The following is a 24,366-nucleotide window of genomic DNA, read 5'->3' on the forward strand; positions in this document are numbered from 1 at the left end:
AAATGTGAAGAAATACATAATTGTAGTCTCAAATATGTGATATCAAACATCTAACTATCATATAAAGTTTACTTACTATACTCATTTTAGAGAAATGTTATGAACACTCTCTTTCTAATACACTGCATAAGATATATCACGATCAGTTTAGGAAAGGAATATACCGATCAATTTGTTCCACAAAGTAACGCCACAGTGCTACACCATTTACACTTCATATCCAAAAGTTGTCCATAGTCCAGACCCTCAATTTATCTGTTTCCTGATTTGTCACACTCAAGGGCATCAAAAAATGAAGTACAAACGTGCATGATAGCAAAATTTACTGTGTGAATATCGGTGCCATTGAAGGTGAAGAAGAGTTTTTATGCTCTGGGTTGAAGTATAATATATATTGAAGGAGAGAGATAACAGTGATAGATAGTGGAAAAATATAGTCTAGTGTTGAGAGTGTACCATAAGAGAGTGTTCTTTACCTGATCTAATGAATAAAATTTACTTTCTTATGATGAGAAACTCTTGCCCTTTCCCATGCTAAATGCTAGGGGTGTAACAGTTCGGTTTGGATCGGTTTTTAATAAAAAAAATGTCCAAACAAATGAAATCTTCATGGTCAGATACTTTTTCCGAACCACATACACCACTACTAAATGCCACCTGATCTCTACCTCTACCTTGCGAATTTAATGTTTGTTGGCATTTTTTAAAAACAGTATTTACTTTTGTTGGAACTTGTTTCTATTTCAAAAAATTTGAATTTTGATTTATCCCAATTTAATTTTGTTTCGCCAAATTAAATGAAGGGTATATTAAAATGAGAGAGAAAAAAATCAAATTCAAAAGGATTTACTCTCTCCACAATGAAATATAATCCATAATAGAAGTTAAAAAGTAATATATATGTTGTTAAAAATTTAATCCACATACATCAACTTTTCAATTATTCTTTTTACTTATATTTCATTTCAGATTAAGTATTCTTTTATATATTGTCATAAATATAGGTATAAAAGAATATATAATGTGATTTATAACTATTTTTTTAATTAAAGACTTAAATACAATTTTACAAATATAAAACTGTAATTATAATAGTTTAAAAGCTTAAATGCAATTTCGATCCCACTATTTTTGAATTTGTCAACTTTTGATACTCCATTTTTTAAAACCAAGTTTTTGATTCCTCTATTTATAAAGTCAACAGAAATTTATGGTCCCCTCCTCGTTAGATGATGTGGCATGCTCATTAATTGCATGGATCCTACGTGGTATTACCTACGTGGTCCATCATTTGACACGTCATTTTAATTAAAAACAATCATAAAATAAATTAATTAAAATTAAAAAAATTCTGAAAATAAAATATAAATAATATTCAAGAACCCTAACACAAAAATCCCCAAATTGATTTTTAATCGGTGTCCCCATTGCCCTCCTTCTTGAATTCAGCATGTATAAAATCAGTATAAACCTGGCCTGTTGGCGTGGTAAGATTTGCAATGCAACTTTTCTCATTATATTCAAATCAAGTATGTATAAAATTAAGAACATAATTTTTAAGCGCGTCATTGTTATTACTTTCATATTTTTTTCATTATTATAATCCTCCCTTGTACCGCAATTGTGTTGTTGTTGTCTTCCCCCACCATGGAAAAAGTTTAAAGGGAGAGAATCGAGTTCAAATGAGAAGAAGGAGGGCGATGGGGAGACCGATTAAAATCAATTTGGGGATTTTTGTGTTAGGTTCTTGAATAATATTTATATTTTATATTCAGAATTTTTTAATTTTAATTTATTTATTTTATGATTATTTTTTAATTATAAAATGACATGGAAATGATGTGTCAAATGATGGACCATGTAGGCAGTGCCACATAGGATCCCTGCAATTAATGAGCAACCCACATCATCTAACGAGGAGGGGGACCATAAATTTCTGTTGACTCTATAAACAGGGGGATCAAAATCTTGGTTTCAGAAAATGGGGTATCAAAAGTTAACAAATTCAAAAATAGAGGAATCAAAATTGCATTTAAACTTAGTTTAAATTAAAGGTATAATTGAAAGATAAATAGTCAGTCCAAGATGGCTCCGTCTACGGTGGGAGACCTGAATAGGTCTCCTACGGTAGGAGACATGGTTTTTTTTTTTTTTTAGCAAAATAAGTGTGAACCATTGGATAAGAGGTAATTAACTTTTGGTCAAAATGCTTATTATACACCTCCAACACCCAATTTATTTTCTTTTATTCTAAATTACTCTTCTATTCTCTCTCGCCCAACTTCCTTCTTTCATTTCTGCAACATCACATACACCTTTAATGGAGCAAAAGCAATCTATGATTTTAAAGCAAATTTGTACTGCATATCTGATTCACTTCTCAGTCTCTTCATCCTCTTCTCTCTCTAGCTACCCTCTTTGTTAAAGATTGTGTTGGAAAAATCACCACGAGTTTCAACTTTCAATTCACTTTAAAAAAACAATCTCTATTAATTTTTCCAAGGTTTTTAATGTTATTTTCTATTTATTCTACAAGTTAATGAAGAATATTCGTGATGTTGTGATTTATCACAATTGTGAAGGTTTCATCTTTTGAGAAACTCAAATTCTGATTCCTCTCTTCTTCTTCAAATTGTTGTCCTAATTGAAAAATCAACAATTTTCACTAACTTGCTACCAACAACATGAGCCCAGAAAGAAGGAAGAATCTAAAATACTAATAAGCTTCAAAATGGGAAGAAAATGAAGCTTTAAAATAAATAAAAAATGAAAAAAACAGAAATCAATAGAATTCATTTAATTCGAGTTCTGTCCAGATAAAAATTAATATTTGAAAGAAAATTGATTAATATCATGTTTTTCTCCTTTTTCTTTGTTGATGAAATTTGGACCCAAGTGGCAGCAACAACAAGATCTCCAAGGTTAGTACTAGGGCGAGAGAGGAAAGATAAAAGTAATTTAGAATAAAACAAACTAATTAAATGTTGAGGGTGTATAGTAAGCATTTTGATCCAAAGGTTAGTTAACCCTTATCTAATGGTTCATATTCATTTTATCAACCAAAAAAAAAAAACAACCATGTCTCCCACCGTAGACGGAGCCGTCTAAGGGCTCAGATCATGCATCATCCTTATAAATATGTAGCAGGGTCGATCTTGGGATTTTTGGGGCCTTGAGCCAACTAAAATAGGGTATCCCTCTCTTAATTATATTTTTGTATATTTTCGTCTATGGACAACAACTGAGCTTTAACAAAAAAACTAACTCATGTACCAAAGTGAAGTTAAAAAATTAAGTTACAAACATAAAAAAAAGGCAAGTTTGTTAAAGTGGTGCCGTTTTCGGTAGGAGACATGAATAGGTCTCCCACCGTAGGAGACATTAAAAAAGACTGATTTTTTTTTTTGTATAACAAAAATGACATGTGTCACCATTAGATTGATGAAGAACACTTATCTTACTATAATCCCTCCACACTAGAATTTTTTCATTTTCTTCAACCTCTCAACCAAAACAACTCAACGAAAAATACACTTTCTTCCTCTATCCATTCTCAACCCCAGCTCCGCCGCTTGCTCCGTCGTCCACAACCACCATCGTCCCCGTCATCTTCGTCCTCAACCATGTCGAAATCTGAAGAAATCTGCCGTCCCGTCCAAATCTCAGATCCACCGTTGTAATATTTCTTTGATTTGGGTAGATCTAATAGAGAGAGGTCGAGAGAGGTGGAGGGAGGCAAAGACGCGGCGGAAGACGACATCAACACCTTACGCATATCCCTCCTCTTCCTGTAATCTTTTATTTTCTTTTAATAATAATGTAAGAATGGGAATAGGAAATGAAATTATGGAGGAATCTCAAAGATAAGCACTGCATCAACCACCTGTTGTTCTTCTCACTGTAATTTAATGGATAACAATTAACTTAAGCCTTTACAGTGCATCAAGAAAATTAATAAGAACAACAATTGAAGATCCAAAATCCAAAATAATATGAATATAGAAGTACAATCTTAATTATCTGCAAAAATCTTCAATCTTAATAAGAACAATGATTGAAGACTCCATATTTCTTTCTAACAAATTACAATTGAGAGGTTGATGTTGGTGGTGGCCGGTAGGCCAGTAAACAGACAGGAAGGGGGAGAGAAGGATGATGGAACATAGTGTAAAAAAAATCAAGTATTAAAAGAGTATGATAATACTATGGTCTTCTAAAAATATAAGTACATCCAATGGTTATCATCTATTTTACAAATAACAAAAAAAAAAAAAATGTGAAGTCTCCTACGGTAGGAGACCTAAAGTGGTCACCTACCGTAGCCTTTGCCTGTTAAAGTATAATAACATTAGTATGACTATATGTACAATCAGTCAAAATAATAATAATAAAAAAACATCTTGTTACTTAAGAAACATAACATCAAACAACAACACTAACTATTTTTTTCAAAACCGAACAAACTCCCCTTCTCAATGACCAACTAAATTTATTTATTGTTCGTTGATATGGATGACCTCAAAAGTAAAAAACTCAAATACTTCAGATACTGTCATTATAACATTTATTGTTGTTTTGAATTGTTTCAAACCTGCTTGATTCAATTAACAAAAAAAAAATTCCTTTTATTTCTCAAAAAAAAAAAATTCTTTTAGAAATCTACTAAACCTTGGTAAATGCATGTTTTATTAATTAATAAAAAAATAAAAACACAATTAATATATCATTAATTTGAAATTAAAAACCAATTAAAAATATTAGATAAATCACACACAATTCATTTTCTCTTATTCCCATGGATTAATGACGACTCTTTGATTCATGCATCACAAACAACAATACTCACTACATACACAAACCACCAATACATATTACATAGAATATATGTGTGTGTGTTATTCGCAAGATATATCGGTGGCCAATATATCTTGCAAATAATGCATATATTCCTTATTATTCATTTATTACATATGAGTATTTAAATCATGTTTGTAATGTGAGAATAAATATTATATACGTTAGAAATATAAATTGATTTTAAATTTTAACCCTTATTCCATTTATGTATTGTGCATCCGTTGTCTCTTAACTAACTATTTTTTTTTTATAAATAACCACATTAAATGTTTTATTTTGCAGGTTTCAACAAAGTTGAATTTGAGTTTTACAGGATAATAAAATCAAAGAAATAACATAAAATATTTTTTAGATAAACATAAATTTTGAATTTGCCAAAAAAGATTTTCATTTTGAAAATTCAAAATTCTAGTATTTTGAAATAGAAATAGGCTCTTACAAAGTTGAATTTGATTTTGTTTATATAAAAAAATTCCAGTATTTATTTTCACATTATCTTGTGCATGTGCTTAACTCAATTAGTAGGTACAATGCATAATTGGTAGGTACAATGCATAATATATGCAAGGTCCGGGGTTCAAACCACGACCACCACTAAAAAAAAATTAGTATTTTTTTTAGTCAAACTCAAATTTTATATTTGTGAAAAATATAAACGTCTCGAAGATCTAACAGGGTTGGAGAGTTTTCCATCATAATCAAATTTTATTTTTTAAAAAATGTTAGCAAAAATATTAAAATCTCGGGGTAAATTAAGAAATTGAGTAGGAGGATATTTTTTCATTGTAGTATCTTAACCTTTGGGCCATCAAAACAAAAGAACAATATTAGGGAGCCTACAATCAATAACAATATGACAAAATATTTTATCATGTGAATAAAAATAATAACAAGAACATGGAGGATACTCTATGCTAACCATATTGGTAGCCTCCCAAAATATGACGCTAAGAGTATTTTTGGAAATATACGAGACTTGTGGTGGCCTTGCAAGTGAATGAACTATTGAAATAGGGCTGAGTTTTTGAAAGGGAACGAGCAGAAGGTATCAACGTTGCTTTTCGTTACAAAATGCTTGGTAACGTTTGTTATGTGCGTGGAATTATAGGCCACAGTTATGGCTACTGCCCGAAGAGGTGTGGGGAAGATTTTGTCAAATAGGAGAAGAAAGGGGAACAACATTACATGATAAATCTTGAGGCTTGAGTAACAAGCCCACTGAGAACCAATGGTTTCATGACAACATACGTAATAATATAGATGTTGGGATTGACGTCGGAAAAGGGTCGAGGGGTCAGGAAAATGCGCAAATGTTGTCATTGTCGACAATATACACAAGCTGCGTTGGAAGGGTGAAAATAGGGAGGATATATTATAAACCGCTCATATTGCAACATATTGCAAAATTAATGCTCAGTCCAACAAAATGAATGGGCAGTTCTCTATCCCATCCTCTCACTCAGATGCCGCTAAATCACACTAAAACACTTTATTTATCACCCGTAGCCCACAACTAAGTGGTGCAAGAGACCTTATTAAGAAATCCTATGTCAATTGAAACAACAAATGTGCATGTTACCGTGTCAACACATAACTAATACTATCAGCGCTGGATAGAAGACACAACAATATATATCTCAATTGACTATTGCTAATATCGTGCTAGGCCTCAAGTGTGATATGTCAAAGAAAATATGTAAACTGCATTATTGCATTATGTAGTGTGACCTGTAAAAGAAAACAGGTTATTTTGCAATCTAATACAACAAATTCCTTGGTTAAAAAATATTCTTTTATCATTTTCTAGTCTAATCACGGTATACCTATGCTTGATTTGTGAAAAATCCCCTCCTACCCCCGATTAGATTTTCGGTACACATTTATATCCTCGCAAATTTAAAATTTGACTTTGTCGAAATAAATATTTATTTTAAAATTTATTATTTCGACGAAATCTAATTCAACTTTGTCAAAAACTATTTATATTTGGACAAAATTGAATTTTGAGTTTTCAAAATACAAACTGGTTTTAACAATTCAAAATTTGTTTTTTTAGAACAATTTTTTATTAAATTTTATTATTTCAAAAAAACTCAATTTCAACTTCTTTGAAACCTTTTGTCAAAAAAAAAAACTTGAAACTTATTTCCATTTTGAAAAAATTGAATTTTAAATTATCTCAAAGTAAAAAAAAAAAAAAATTAGTTTTATTTACTGATAAAAGCTAATTTAGGTAATCCATATGGTTTGCATAGCGTAGCAATTGAAAACATTTTGGTCTTAACTTGCGGCGCAATATTATGGGGCCTAGACAGGTTCGGGTCAAAACAATAAAATAGGGTACGGGTTCATAAAACGACATCGTTTACATTCTCATAACCCTCTCTCTAGGGTTCGATAATTAAATCGTGAGTTGTGAAGAAAACGAGTGTATTCTTCTTCTTCTTCATTCAGAATCGTTTCCTTTGCGATTAACCAAAATCGTTCTCATGGCACCTCCACCAGGACCTTATTCGGGTACCAGCACCCTAGCTTTGGTAAAACCCTAATTTCGCTTCTTTGTTATTTACCAGTTGAATTGTTAGAAATTTTATTTAATTTTTGTTAATTTTTTTGGTTTTGTGTATTTGTAGGTCGCTAGAGCTTCTGCTTTCTCCTTCGGCATTGTTTATGGATCCATTAAGCTCAAATATCTTAAGGTATTGTAACGAATCCCTTTTTTTAACGATCTGATTTCAATTGATCGAATGAAGGAAACCCCTTTTGAATTCAGATGTAAAAAGAATTAAAAATCAGTTTTTGGATTAATTGCAGTTAATTAGTTTTGCTGTGTAATAGTTTTGTTTAATTAGGCTACTTTTTCGCTCTAATTTGATTATCGGCTTTACAAGTTCCCGCAGCTGTGGTTTCTCTAGTTAATCTAGGATAGACTTCAAGGGATATTGATTTTTTGACTGAACAGCACTGATTTATTATTGTTGGTGGTGTTATTAATCTAAACTTTGGCTATTGTAACTTTCTGAATCCATTTTCAAACTAGATCCACAGTCTTAGGTTGAATTAAGTTCCTTTGCTTAGCTATACTATGTGATATATGGATATTGGGCGTTCTAATCAAATTGGAGCCCATGTTCTAATGTTAGAAATGGTAATCTTCTGTTTAAATTGCAATAAACATAAAAAATAATCATCCTTGTAACTAACATAAAAATTAGCCACAGAAGTAAATTTGCAAGCACTACCCACAAACTATTTTTCACTTGTTACTTGGGTCCGTTTGGATTGGATTATTTTTGAGCTTATGAAAATATCATATGCAAATAAATAAGCATTTATGTTACTTTTTAAGTTTTCATTAACGATAATTGTATCTTCATAAACAGTTTTTTCATAAACTACATTGACAAACGTATGAATAATATATCAAAGCTTATTTATTTGCATAAGTTGTTTTACATAAGTTCAAAATAAGCCTAATCCAAACGGATGGTAAACTATCCAATCCACATTTCATTAAAGGCAATATGGAAAAAAACCTTTAAAAAGTGTACTACTTATCGATTTATAAGAATTTAAAATCAATTTGATCAATTTTCACAAGAATAGTAAAATAACTATTTACTCGTTAAAAAATATGCAATAGGAACTAGCAAAAGGTGAATAATGGTTGTGCTAAAGAGGAAGATTTTGTAGGGTTTGTTTGGGAAGGAGGCCTATGCGCATAGGTCTTCAAACCGCTGACACTGCAACAAATTAAGGACGGGTCATGTGTATGTCTGATCAGCGAGTCATTATATAATGTAGTATTTCTGACTCATTTCATTGCCATCAATGTTTTCACCTTTTTGTACTCATATTTATGTTTATTAAGTAATAATCCGGCTATGTAACTGTCGTCTAACTTTTTTCAACGTGTAGTAACGACATAGTAGCAGTATAATGGGCTTATTATTATGAAACTCCAATAGATCTGATGCCTTGTGATGTAGCACTGGCTGCACATGCACAGGGTCGGCATGATGTTACATATGATTCTTCAATAAAATTTTTTAATTACAAATTTGGTACTAAAGGATCTATATTATATAGAAATATAAAAGCTTACAACGAAATATGAATTATAATAACTACTTTGTTCATAATTTCTCACTCAAGGTGTAGTGCGGTTTGTTTAATTTAATAACAAGTCAAACAATTTAGCAACAAATTTAGCGGTGTTGTGTGGACTATATTATGAAACTCCAATAGATCTGATGCCTTGTGATGTAGCACTGGCTGCACATGCACAGGGTCGGCATGATGTTACATATGATTCTTCAATAAAAATTTTAAATTACAAATTTGGTACTAAAGGATCTATATTATATAGAAATATAAAAGCTTACAACGAAATATGAATTATAATAACTACTTTGTTCATAATTTCTCACTCAAGGTGTAGTGCGGTTTGTTTAATTTAATAACAAGTCAAACAATTTAGCAACAAATTTAGCGGTGTTGTGTGTGGACTAATTTGAACTTGAGTGGTAAGTTAGTCTTGGGTATGTAATAATGTGAACGCAAATAACTACTAGTACCTGAATAAATAAGTACTCAGTATAAGACAGTTATTTATGAGTACCTTCTCAATCCCATGCAAGTAAACTCAATTTACTTGTTCTGTTGTGATCTCCATCTATAAAAAATAGTGATAGCAACATAAACTCAATATCTTTTTCCCAAAAGAATATGTTTTGGTTGTTTTGTTTTCTACTTTTTTAATGTTTTGTATTGTAAAATATGAGACAAACAACACAAACAATTAAGGAGTAAAATTGCTTCTTGTTCAAAATTAAGGTTTGAAATTGCATATATTTCCCTGTTGTACTCGAATGATGAGTTTGTTCATGTTTGTTTTTTTAATATTATTATTTATATCATATTATGTAAGTGGAGAATTCATGACTTTACATAAGCTAGTTTGACAACCTTGCGAGTGTTAAGTAGTCCCCTGATTTAGGGTAAAATATTCATATTCTGTGTTGTACTCAAGTCTGAAAGATTTAGATCAGATATACTTTTTATGGATCTCCATGTGTTACGTTTTTAACGGTATGGTTTAGTGCATCCTTGTCTCTAATGCCGAACACCTTCCATATTTCCATTTGTTATTTCTATATTTGTAAGAGATTAGGATGCTTGCGTCAACATCTTTTATGATTATTGTGCACTCTGTAGAACTTCTGTTTGCTTTTGACCTTGCATTCATTGTGTTTGATTCCTGTTATAACATTTGTTCTACTTTCAGTCAAAAGCCAAGTCTCACCAGAAAGCTGAGGCCAAGGCTCACCACTGAAACCAGTGACATGGATGGAGCAGAATACCCAAATAATTCATGACATGGAACTGTACCATGTGTTCTCCCAATTTTTTTTCCTTCTGATTTAAGATTTGGTTAATCATAAGCATCGAGTTTAGTGCACTGAAAATGTTCAAATTATGAGGATTTTGCCTTGTTTTGATAGTTATCTTGTCTCATTTTGAGTTTCCAGTTGATATTGCACGGGCCTGCTATATACTGTTTTGTCATTTGCTTTAATTTCCTGTTCTTTTTTTATTGAGTCAGTCGAGCACTGTTTTATTGTGCTTTGTAGAAACTCAGTAGTAATATCCCTTAGATTAACGAAAAACAAGTCGAAAATGGCGGTCGAATGTTCTAATGCCGGATGTTTTTTTCTTTCTGATTATATGAAACAATAAATTATACCATGTTTTAGATCTATCAGAGTTTCTACTTAAAAGGGGTTATTAATGAAACTAATCCTCCTGTTCCAACGGGAATCCCTAATATGGATCGGATCCTTGGTCCTCCTAAAACTACTGGTAATAGCAGGTTTCCACTCTATGTGGGTCTGTTTCCCTGTGAATAGCATCTTTGATTTTACTGTATTGTTTTTATCTCTCCTTTCTTATTCATGGCACATCTTGTTAGTTCATTCCTTTTCAATTTTGTTTTTCAGCTACTGAATTTCAGTGCGCTTTCCCAAACTTCTCCCTCTTCTATTGTGCCGCTTTCTTGTCTGTTTTGCTGACTGAACCCACTCTCTCTGATGATAGAAAACTCTATAGCTGCTGGTTTTAGAGTACTTTTACCTAATGCATAGAGGTGCTGGGTTCTTCTAAGACGGGTAATGGTTGAGAGGTTGGGGTGTAAATGGAAATTTGAATAGTTGACTTCTGTTGTGGCCTATGTTGGTATGAATGCTGGGAGTCATTTTCTGCCAAAAATCGGAGAGCAAATAGCTACACTGTCATAAGCACGTTGCTCTTTAGGTACCCGGTAATTGCTCTCATTTGCACTCAAATTACCCAAAATACTTGAAGCCACAATTAACTACCGTCTGCATAACTTTTTTTTGAATCAGTTTAATCACTTTTCTAGGGTGCCTAAAGAGCAATCCCCCTGTCATAATTGGTGGGTTCCCCTTTGGACCGTATTTTGGGATCCATATCCTAAGAAATGATGTGCGAAATTTGAGGAATAATTCACGTGGATTTGATATTTAAAAGTTTTCACTTTAGAAAGAACAAGTTATTTCAAATCCACAGATTTCAACTAAGACATTATTTCAACTAATGAACAAAAAAATAATGAAGTTTTGGTATGCATGCATGCTCTCGCGCAGAGAGACATATAAGCAAAAATGATATGAATTTTTAGTAATATATTATGAAAAATGTTTGGCTTATTTTCACTGGAATTAACTATCGAGGTATGGAAATCTTACAAATAGGCTACAATGTGCTAAGATATCTATATCTATAATTGATCTGTTTTTATGAAGTCTAATTTCAATTGAAATTCTTGCATTAGAACGATTTAATTTAAAATAATCCACTTACATATTCTTTAATGTAAAAACGAGTTTTTAAGAATTATTCATTGTTGGTGTGATTTAACGTGAAATTCTGGCTGTCGGTTTAATATCAACCATTTAACTTGTGGTTCCTTGGTCCCAACCAATCAAGCTCGATGTCCTACACCACAAACACCCTTCATCTGAATGAAGCCTTCACGGGGTGATTTAAAATAAATGTTGATGTTTCCTTCCTGTCACCTTCGTTTCATGCTACTTGATTAATGAATGTGTTTAAGAGATGATACATGGCCGCACTTAATATCTACAAGTTGTTTCTTTTCTTTTGAATTGGATGCCCTACGGGTGGTTCACACTATCAATGCATATGTGAAAGATGTGACATAGTTTGGGACTACTATTCAAGGAATTAGGAACATTTTGCTACTTAATCGTAACTTTGAGGTTAAGTTTGTAAATAGACAAGCTAATGTTGCTTTCTATATCTTAGCAGGGGTGGCCACATTATTCCCTAGTGGCCGAGTCCCCATCCCTTTGAGAGTATACTCCATGTATTGCAGACGTTATTCAATTACAAAAATGCATTGATCTTTTTCCACTCCAAAAAAGGAAAAACTTGTGTTGTGGGTGATACTAATTTGCTTGATTTGTTTTATTCTTAATGGTGTTTTATAATAATCGTTAGCTTTCTCTACACATGGTAGTGAGAAAACTGAGTGGGACATTGAGCCTTTGTTGTCACACAAATAAATAATTTGCCATTGATTAAGGACTAATATTTCTATTCATGAAGTACTAATTGTTCCTATGAAGAAAGGTATCTGAATCAAAATACAAACCATGAAAGCATGATGGAAAGTGATCAGCAGTTAGAAAATGATCCTATTTACCCTAAAAATTGAAATGGATTCAATATACTTGCTGTTAGTTGATTATATAATCAGTTGCTCATTTTAGAGATTAATGATGGTCGCATCCAAATATATTGTAAGATATAAATCAAATTTTAAAGTGAATAATTGGGAACACAAATTTACTCCCCGTGTTTTACTTTATGAGTACAATTTTTTTTTTTTTTTTTTTTTGTTACAAAAGAGGGCAAAAGCCCGTTTTTATTTTGTCTTAACTCTTCGTTTTTCACAGAAAAGGGATGTTTCAGCCAAAACTTGGGCACAGATTAACAAAAAAACAAGTTATTAACCAAAGATAAATAAATTGTATTAAACACTTAACCTAATCGCTTGAGGTATACATGTGAATTTTTGCTTATATTTAAACCGAAGTTATTCATATTTAATTGATAATTGGTTGAGACATTTTCTTGATAAAAACTCTCTACATAAATAGCAATGCTCTTATTATATTTGGTAGTTTAAATAAAAAGCCATTTATAACTCATGATAAATACTTTGTGCTATAACCACATGAAAATGTCATTTAACGTGGAAATGACAAATTCATGTCTAACACAAATAGCATGCGAACTATATATTTTTTTTTGCTAAAATGTTATTAATCGAATGAATGAGTAAAAGTAATGTGTCATTGCATGACTTCTGTACCTACTCCCCATCAAGAGGGGTATGTTAAAATGTTCTTGTTAATCTCACAAGAACTCAAACAAAATGCGATCACATGAACAAAATATGAGGTTTTATAAAAAAAAAAAAATACAAATTATGAGATACTTCATATTTGTAGAAAAAGTTTGAGCGATTTGTGCTATATAAATATTTCTTTACATTGAGTGCTTTGTTTTGGGTTTACTTTGCCCAACATTTTTTTCACAAAAACTTTCGACAAGTATCTTTCTTTTTTGTCTTGATTCTTTTGCTTTTATTTTTTTTTTTTATAATTATTTTTATTTGGTATGCTAGAAAACTTAGAAATTAGGGAATATGCAAATACTTTTTTTTTTTACTTTGTTTTTCTTTTCTGTTTCTTTTATTATTTTTTGCTGAAGTTTTATATGAACGTGTAGGAGTGAGTATAATGTTATATGGTTTGAAATTGGTGTTTGATAAAGTTATAACATATTCTCTCGTTCCCTCAAAAAAAAAAAATATTCTCTCGTGCTTTTTGAACAAGGAGTTACTTATTTGGAATATAAGATTTCAATGTTCTGTTTTTCAACACTTATTTGTTTCAAGTTTCGTAATGTTTGTTTTATCAATTGGTGTCAAGCATGCTAGACTTCAACGATCGGTGTGATGTTAATGTTAATTGATATTATGTGTTAGGTTTTATGGTAGGAGAAGCTAAGGTAAAATTGATTCTAATTTAAATTTATGATTTTTAGTTTTTTTCTATACTGATTTTTTACACCGAGATTTGTTTTTTCAACGAAATTTGTTTTTCAAATCATTTTTTAGAGAATATATTTAAACATAAACAAATTTTACATTTAACAAACTTTCAACTAAAATCCTTTCAAAAAAAAAAACTTTCAACTAAAATCAATTTACAAAGTCAATTTATTCAAAATCATTTTTTTTTTACCGCATAATCAAACGCACATTGAATTTATCGGTATTATATTCAATCATTTCCTCCAATATGCTTCCATTGTCAAGTTATTATAATATGTTGATGTTTAATTTTAACTACTTGAACTTTTTAATCATTTGATATTTGTTAAGATATTTATCCTATACATTTCTTTGTGCTTTCTCCTCTTGTGCTAGGACGAGGACAAAATGGAAAACACAGAATTTTAATGCCAAAAGAACGGTACTATCTTACAAAAATTAGCAAGCAAGCAGGACTCTATCTAGTAGTAATTTGAGAAAGAATCAACTTGGTGGAGTCATATCTGGATGCACAAGGAGCACAGTGAAAGAATGTCTATCTAAACAACTTTTTGGTTGGTTTTTGCATTGGAATTGTTTTACGGTAGCAATAGACTAATCACATGTTTGGTTCTGCGTTTGACACCCTCAAACGTGCGTTCACCCATTTCAAACGTGATTTCACCAAAAAGGTTGGTGTTTGTATATCTGCAAAACACATTCAACCAACCGTGAAAATAGTCCCATACGCATAAAAAATTGGAGCTTCTGTGGCAGCTTCACAAGATTTTATGATTAATTTTTGTTTCATATCCTGTCATCTTTTGTTGATCAATTTTTCCTTCATTTGCGCCACCGCACTGCAACCTTCAATGCTCTTCTCTCTCTTTCTTGTTAGAGACGAGGATAAGAGGTTGGGACCGGGTTCTAGAAGCCCATTAATTTATTCTTCTTACACAAGCCCGTTAATATAATGACAGATTCTTAAAAAAAAAAAAACTTTTGATATATTTTGTTAATTAATATGAGTAGATTTTTTTAATATAATTGTTAGTTTAATTTTTTTTTACTTGACAAGTGTTAAGTTTAAAGTTTTTTTATTAATCCATAAATAATTAAATTTATAATGCAACATGAATCTGAATAATTATATAAAATAGAAATAATTCTAATTTTCAATAGATTTTTTTTAAATAGGTTGACCGGAATAAAAAAAATTATAATGGCATAATGCAAAGCTGTTCAACAATGAAAAATTATAAACCTCATGAAAATATCCATTGTTGTAAATGATAAGCGTTCATCCTTCAAGAAAAGAAATGGATCTATTTTGGTAATTATGCGTTCAAATTCAATTTTAATTTCAACTATCCAAACAACATATCTATAAGAATCACTTTTAAATTGACATATCCAATCATAAATCAATTCATATACAACTCACTTTTAACCAAAATCAATTCTCTCCACCGCATAACCAAACACACACTAATTGTTACTATCTTATGTTTGATTCTTCATAATTGTTACTATCTTATGTTTGATTCTTCATTTGTGCATATCAGAATTACGTTTGAGTAAGTTAAACGTGATTTGACTTTACATTATTATGTTTGGCTTCCAACATTAGAATTGATTTCCCTCAAAAATTTTAGATCTAATTTAGTCTCATAGTCTCAAATATCAATTGTAATTAAAAGTTAGGGTAAATTACTCTAACCGCCCCTGAGGTTTATTTATACGACACAAACACCCCTTCTAGTTTTCTAAATTCACTTGCCTCCCTTCTTTTTTAACGGTGTCAAACTTCTGTCTATGAAACCAATCCGCCGCTAACAAGTACACATTATCTGAAATTACAACATACAACCAACGGCTCCCAATTGAGTACAATTTCTATGTCAATGTGCGTATTACAGAATGAAACAGTACCTTTAATAAACACATTTCTTTTATTCTAGAGTTACAGAATTTATAGAATGAAACAATACCTTCAATGAAATTTCAGCAATTACACTTGCAATGAAGTTATAGAATGAAACAATACCTTCAATGAAGTTTTGTAGGAATAGAAATTGCAGGAAGCGAAATAATTTGTTCATCAACAAAGTAGACATGGCTTATTCTTTCCAAAAATGGGTTTAGCGCATAGAAGCCGAAGTCTAGAGTCTTGTGAAATTTTCCCTTGCGCTTAATTACATTCTCAGGAATGACAACAAACCCTACATTCATAGGAGTCTTTATGTCATAAGGACTCCTAAAAATTAATTTCAAAAATGAGTTAAAAATATCATTTGTGTAAATGTTTTTTTTTTACAAGTAGTGTAAATGCTTAAATTAGTATTGTGCATTACCGCTGAATTGGAATTGATCCCAATGATGATAAGATAGAACGGAAGCTCCTTTTAATGCCATTGAATGCCATACCCTAAATATTTAACATATTCAAAATTTTGGGGCGGTGATACACAAACATTCTAACGTGACATGCCACTCTTTGTACCACTCCATATAAATGGAAATCACTTTGCAGCACCCTCTGTTGCACTATTATCAACCCTTAGATTAATCCAATGGCTGTGATATAAGATAAACTTAAAACATTAAAAACATTGGAAAAAAGTTTCAACTTTTTTTTTTTTGGGTACAATCGTCTTCTTCGTTTTATGTTGCAGACATCTTCCTTTCATATTCTTCAAGTTATACAAATATCTTTTATTTTAACCCTTTTCAACATTCGTAATAATGTTTTGAAAGTTTTTTTTTTTCACTCTTCAGTTTTCTTTAATTTTTCTTATCCTCAGAATTCAAAGCAAGGGTTTAAAGTTTGTTGGGTTGTGATGAATTGCAAAAAATAAAGTGTTAACAAAATACATGTTGTAAAAAGCTTTAACAATACTATTATATTTTTGCAGTTTTCTGAAGCGGCGAAAGTGTTTGTGATAATAATAATGGGGATAAACGATAATGCTCACAATCATATTTTAGACCTATTTGTAGTAGCTACTATGCTAATTTTAAATTAAGTATAGTTACTTTCAATATGATACAAAACTATATGAAACTATGTTTTTTTTTGTACTATTTTTGTTTTTGGGTAGAGTCTTGTACTATTCCACTCTACATTTAAGTGTGTAATATTCTACTCTATATTAAAAGGGTGATGTTAACTTGTGCTCTTGGGGCACATGTTAAGAAACTACAAAGAAGAAATATTCTCTAAAATTTTGTGCATTCAATTCATTAAAAAATTATAGATTAAACATAATGCACACATTCCAAAAAACAATTTCTATATTTGATTCTTTAACTTGTGCCTTAAGGGCACAAGTTAGCAATTCCCATATTAAAATGATCAAAGTATAATATTATACACTTAGATTTAAGTGTGTAATATTATACTTTGACCATTTTAATATAATGATAAGTAATTGTGGTATATTCTTGATTGTGTGACATTTTAAACCTATTGAAATATAATAAATATGGACCCTCATTGATCTATCTAAAATTTTTTGCTCGTTTCACTTTACAAATTACTCTTTAACACATAGAAAATACTAAAATACCTCCAACGATAATTAACTATCGTTTGCTTCCAACAACAGTCAATGACAATCAATTGAGGTTGGGTACCAACGACAGTTAACTGCTGCTGCGTTCTAGTGTGCAGACAACATCATTTACACGTGAACTCCAATGGCTCACTTACTTATTGAATGATCTTCAAGTTCCATTTACATCTCGTCATCTCTTACTTCACTCTATTGTCATAGCCAATCAACACGATACATTGCCTCTAATCCTACATTCCATGAAAGCACAAAGCACATCGATATTGACCGCCTCCATATTGTATGGAAAAAACAAACTTCTGGCAAAACTCTTTCATATGCTTTTCAGTTAGTTTTGCCAACCAACTAATCGACTTCTTCACCAGGCACCTCGATCTAACTACTTTTCAGAGACTGGTTTCTAGGCTAGGCATTTTAAAACTTACTAAAATTTCGCTATATTTCTAACTTTTACAATTGAGGGTGGTAGTTTTCAGCTTGCGATTCTGCTACTAAAAGAAACTTAATGTGTGTTATCTGAAGCGTATGTCCCAACGATATAAATTATCCTAAAATGAACTTCGAAACGTATAAAAAATATCAGTAATTTTCAGATATAATGTATATCTAATTAACTCTTGTTGTGCTGGAATAAGTGCAACTCCACAAGTCCTATCTCAACCGATAAAAATATCAAAATTGTTAGATTAAACGTCAGGATCGGGGTTCAAATCTTGACAACTACATTTATACATGTGTGAGTTTACAACGTCTTTGCTATTTCGTCTATTAATAAAATAAAAAAATCTAAATGCATATTTACATTTAGTGCGAGTTTGGATGAATCAAAGTGTGCATTTTTTGACAAAAGTTACATCCAAACAAAGTCACCTTTTGATTTTGTCAAACAAGCTCCCATTCAATTCAAACCGCTACTAAGAGAGATGTGATCAAATGAGTATCTTTTAACTTAATCAAGGTATTAAGTTCAAATTCAGCCTTAGACGCATAACCTGGTTAAAAAAATTTATGGAAATTATGCCGTCCAATTTAGTTCCACAAAATTTAAGGATTAATATTTGCAGTTGCGCACAAAGATATTAGATCTACAATGCATTAACCGAACAAAACAACATACTAGGATCGAATTATTTCAAAAAAAAAAAAAAAAAACATACTAGGATCGAAGAACCTATAAATAAACATAGGATCGAAGAAATCTGCCAAACGGTTAACCTTCTTTAATTTCTCTCTCTGCGATTGAAATATTAGTATTGTATTGTTAGTAGGAGTATATTTCATTTCTGAGGTTATTGTTCATGCTGGGCCCAGCATATATTCCAAGATCATCAATTAAACTTTAATCTAATCAAGATTACTGTGTTAAAATGATACTGGGGACAAGAAAATCATGGAATGAAGAAAATGTTACATTACAAAACGAAAATACAGTTGATTTTGTCTTCCCATGTTTGTCTCTTCTTCATATCCCTTGCATATTTTAATTACACTAGTATAAACAACTAAAGCTATAAATTGACCTGGGTATGTTATCACGGGATCTTTCTCCTGGTCCCAACATTTTTATTAGTATTTTATTTCACGTCTTCTTTTGCCCGGTACCATTCATTTTCCTATTTTATGAGTAGTTATTTACTCTATATTTTGTTGTTGTTGGAAACCTACGCCATGTATATTATGCCAAAATTTTCTCTTCCAATTTGGGTTAGGTCTAACTCAACCATACAAAACCGACTTATATTGATGGAGATGTCTTGATTTATTTCATTCTATATGTACGACTTTTAATAATATATTTAACATTCTAGATTGAACATTTTGAGATGATTGTGACTTGAGATTAGTCTGATAGCAAACAATTCAATGAATCTTATATATGAGACACTTAACATTTTCACTGGTATAATTCTCTATGGTTTCTAGCTAACAAACAATTTTTGTAGTTAATTAATTCAAAGAATAAAAATCATATCTTTTGTGCCCAACACAACGGCGAATTGTTCTTTTAATTATTCATCTAATAATAATGATTCGCATGAATTCCCATTTTTGTGCCCTTGATTGGTGAGTATGCAGTATGTGAGAATTTATTTATAATTCGCAGGATAATGAAAGCTACATGATTTGTAATGTAGTTTGGATCTTATGCAGTTTAAAGACAAAGATCAGGTTCTGAGTTCAATGATCTCAATGTTAGATGATGGGAAACCTAATAATTAATCCGGTAAGCACATGCAACGTGAGTTTGTTTAGTTACTTAAGCAATAAACTAAGTTACGTCTAGATTATTATTTTTCTTTTCTAACTTGAAATTTAAGTTGTTGAGAATGTTATTACTTAATCTATACAACCTATATAATATAAGGAAACACTCAAATTTAGTTTGTTGTGACTATTTTTTTCTTTCTTTCTTTATATAATAATTTTATTATTTTTTAAAATACTAGTTACAAACCCGTGCATAACGTATCTTGTAAAAAAATTGTTCCAAATGAAAAATGAGCAAATTAATGAATATTGCACAAACTCGGATATTCTAAATAAATCACTTTTACTGTATTTTTAAAAAAAAAACTTTGTTATAAAGGATAAATGGGCAAATTAAGAGAAATAGCTGCATTTTTCTAAGAAATTGATGTCGTTCATAAATGTGAAAATCAAGCAAGCATATTGCACAAATCTCAGCTATATGTACATTTCTAAAACATTTACCAAAGCATTATAAAGATTTGCTGTAGGAAAAGAGCATGTTCTATTTTGTTCAAGAGATTAGGAAAACAACATTATAATTAACATGATACTAATTGGAACCAATGAAGGAACCAACAATGTGCAGATTAACGTTACATAATAGTTAGGTTTTTAAAAGAAACTGCAAGTGTCATAGACTAACCAAAAAGGGATTTTTGCCAATATTTACATCAGACAAAATGAAAAGAACAAATGGCATCCCAAAGTCAAGATAGTTTACGATTACAGTCCAAAGCGATACGCCAAAATAGTAGAAGTTCAAATAGTTCAACGGCAAAGATCTACTTTGGAATAACTCAAACGTGCAAGTTCTTCAGTGACTTTTCGAGATCAAAGATGAGCTTACCACTTTCTTCCATCACATGTTCTCTACAGAAATTGAACCGCTACCCACCCAAGTATTTTTCATAGCTTGCTCTTTCGGCGGTAATGAGACGACACTTATACTTTCTCTGCGTCTGGTCATCAATGAGAGTGATTGTTTTGGGCTTTTCTTTCAAAATTGTTCTTGACACCTCGTTTGAGAAATGCTAAACAGAGAAATAACTGCAATATTAGTCTAATGCAAATTAACATGGATAAGATGTATGCGAATATAGTTACATATAATTTATAAAATGAAGGTAGAATAACTGATTTTAAGCAAAAGAAAATGTACCATGACTTCTAATTTATATTCCTATAAGTCTAGATAAATGCATGCATGTGGATTATATGTACCCCGTTGGCCAATTAACATTTTTGAAACAAATGAAAATTTAGCATCACTCCCGCATGTACATTTATAGCTAGCATCATTTAGTTTTTTCCAAATAGTGATGTAGTATGTATCCTAACACAAATTATGCACATGAAATAAAGAATAATGCAATATGTATTTTTAATTTGTGCGTAAAAAAACTCAAAGCATGTTTGTGCACAAAAAAAAAAGACCTTGACTAAGTTTATAAATTCAACAATTGGCCTAACTTGAGACAGATTGAAAAAATCGTCGTACGAAGTACGTTGAGAAGAAGTCGAACTCTGACTTAAGTTCTGACTGAAGCTTTGACTCTGAGCTTGAGAAGTGTTAAGGTCACGACAACAATTCAAGAAACATGGTCAAAAAATAATCAAATCAGATTGTGAAATAATAAGTTACTCTAACATTGTATTGTGAAATCATAATGCAAACTTACCAAGTCTTAAACTTCTCAACAACCGGATGATGTAGGTTGATGAGCAACCTCGAACCTGACCAATTGTTACATATATTTGGGTTGCCATTGGCTACAAAATGGAAGCAAAGAACTCAAAGTAAATAGATGGTAAATGATAAAGCTACGGAGTATTTTTCCAATAGTGTTACATCAACCATATTCCCGCTGGATAAGGAAATACATCTTTCAGGTCATTATCAAACTTTAAAAAAATATTGTCATCTGATGCTGACAAATTAGAAGATAATACATTTTATCTTTCAACACAATGTTCGTACATGGTTTCTTTCCAGTCCCAATTGGTTGTCTTGACAATCTCATGAAGAAGCCCGATGATTTCTTAAAAAAAACATCTATAAGAACATTATAATCGGAGAAATCACAGAAATAAAATAAAGCACGTAATTATATCATATAAAACGTCAGTTTTGAATTTTCCATCTTGAATTTCCTTAAATGACTTAAAGCGAAATTCATGAGTAAGAACGTTAGTTAACTTGTCATATTTCTGCACCTTTTCACCAGAACCAAAAACAACCTTAAAAGGATTAAATGCAATGTCATTATCAAACTCATGACAATTATACAAATTATAAGTCTTGTTTTCCTCGATCAAAGTCTTCCATTGCTCCAATTCTCTATATCGAGTTATTACATGAACTCGATCACCCTAAATCCAAGAAAGAAACCAAAAAATATAAATAAATCAAAATGTACACTAATAAGTAACATTGATAAATCATAAAGGAAATTACAACAAATCTTAACTAACTCATCTAACCTTTGCATCACAAATAATGAGCTTCATATGTTGATTCTTATTACTACCAGTCACAATCCAAGAATCTAGCACTCCAAATCCTATTTTCCAAATGTCCAAATCATTTTTGAGATCCTTAATGTAGTCATAATCCATTGACATTGAAAGTCCTATACGGAAATACAATAATACATCATTTAATTTTATTCCCTTTGTTCATTCTGATATCGAAAGAAGCTAACATATTTCTATGTGATCAATTTATGTATCATCAAATCAACCTGATCTTAAATGCACAAATTTCTGTATCATCAATTTTCTAGACCTCAATGATATGACCAAAACAAATTTACACCAATCAACTTTCGTACGGCTCAATGATATAGGAAAGAATAAACCAAATATCAAAATTGTTACAGCTTTAGGATTACTCACAAAAACAAAAATAACCCACATGCATCAATTTTTTTTCAACTACAGTACCAGAAGCTAAAATAACAATTGTGTCAAAACCTTACCATGGCTAAAATTCAATCATCATGACACTATACTCCACATAACAAAGGAATATTTTTCTACCGCCATGCAACATAACAATTTATGGTACATAATCCACTAACAATTGAAAAAAAAAACAAAAAACTAAAACCATTAAAACGCAGAATCGTGAAAAAAAAAAAGGAAGAAAACTACCTATGATGAAGAAAAAAACTAAAACAGTGTCGAAAAATGAACCCCTCAAGCCATAAAAATCAGTCAACTCAAGTCATGCATGCTCTCAGAACCATGAAAAAAAGGAAGAAAATGACCTCTTATGAAGAAGAAAGTGAAACGGTGTTCCAAGTTGAACTTAGATACCGTTTGGCCAATATTTTTTACAGTCTAAAAGTTACTTCAAAACAAAGTTAAAATAAAGGACTTTAAGAAAGAAGCTAAAGTTGTTTGGTTTCTTTGTTTTTTTTAGTTTTAAAGCTATTTTTAAGTTAAATGTTGTTTGGCAAAATATTGTACAAACTTTGATTTTTTTTTTTATGGTGTCCGGGGTTCGAACCCCGGACTTGGCATATATTTATGCATTGTTCCTATCAACTGAGCTAAGCTCACGAGAAAAAAACTTTGAATTTATTATGAATTAACAAAATAAATAAAAAATGTATAAAATATTTTCTGAAGGCTAAAAATATTAAAAAATAAAAGATATTGTTTTTTACAAATACCATATTTACTCAATAACGTTTATTTTGTGTAACATGAATACAAATTTGTATGATCATATAAATGACTTGTTAAATATTTGAATAGGAGAAACAATTTAAGGAGCCTGAAATAATAACATAAATAATATTAAAATAGTTGGTTTTTTCTATTTCAATTATACTCTATAACAATTTTCGTTATAAGAATACCATATTTTTGGTGTCTTTCAAAAATATAAGAATTTATATTATATGATATTATATTTGTTACATTGTTGGTGTCATGAAAACATATATGTTAAGTTTTTTTAATAAGAAAAAGATATGCATAGTTTGTTACACTATAAAAGTGCAATATATATATATATATATATATATATATATATATATAAGTATAATTTTTTTAGGCATCTATACCCTTTTTGAAGAAAAGACATCTACAATTTTACTTTTAATTAAAATCAAAGTTTTATAAAAATAATCATATGCATTATGCAACGCCAAAAAAAATTATACGCATTAGCGTAACAAAAAATAGACACACATAAAGTATTACTCTAAACGCTAATGTGTGTGTATATATTAGCAAGGTTGAAGAAAAAAAATAAAAATATTTGGTATCATTAAATGACAGCGTGAATAAAAATATTTGTGAGGTTGTGATGATTAAACGATATTGAAATTAAATATATAAGTGATAAAAAGATAATAAAACTCCTTTGAAAAAAAAGGTAATAAAATTAAATGAAACCTGCTTAAAAAAAATTAACTAGAACGGTTAAAAAAAATTAAATGAAAGAAAAAACATAGTTGAAATATAATAACAAAAAATAAAAGAAAAGGTTCCCAACGTGAATTGAAGAGAGATGCTTGTGAAATAAAT

At 30.6% G+C, this 24,366-nt stretch overlaps 1 protein-coding gene across 1 annotated transcript; it reads left to right on the top strand.

Moving 5' to 3' along the window:
• Positions 1–7,266: 7,266 nt before the first annotated feature.
• On the top strand, positions 7,267–10,410 carry LOC146931174 (uncharacterized). Its single transcript, XM_085702665.1, has 3 exons — positions 7,267–7,394; positions 7,491–7,556; positions 10,145–10,410. The coding sequence occupies exons 1-3, from the start codon at positions 7,347–7,349 to the stop codon at positions 10,190–10,192; spliced, it is 162 nt and encodes a 53-aa protein (XP_085558791.1). The 5' UTR covers positions 7,267–7,346; the 3' UTR covers positions 10,193–10,410.
• The last annotated feature ends 13,956 nt before the right edge of the window (positions 10,411–24,366 follow it).

The sequence above is a fragment of the Medicago sativa genome, chromosome 4, assembly GCF_051527215.1.
Source record: "Medicago sativa cultivar Bolivia chromosome 4, Bolivia_mono, whole genome shotgun sequence".
NCBI lineage: Eukaryota > Viridiplantae > Streptophyta > Magnoliopsida > Fabales > Fabaceae > Medicago > Medicago sativa.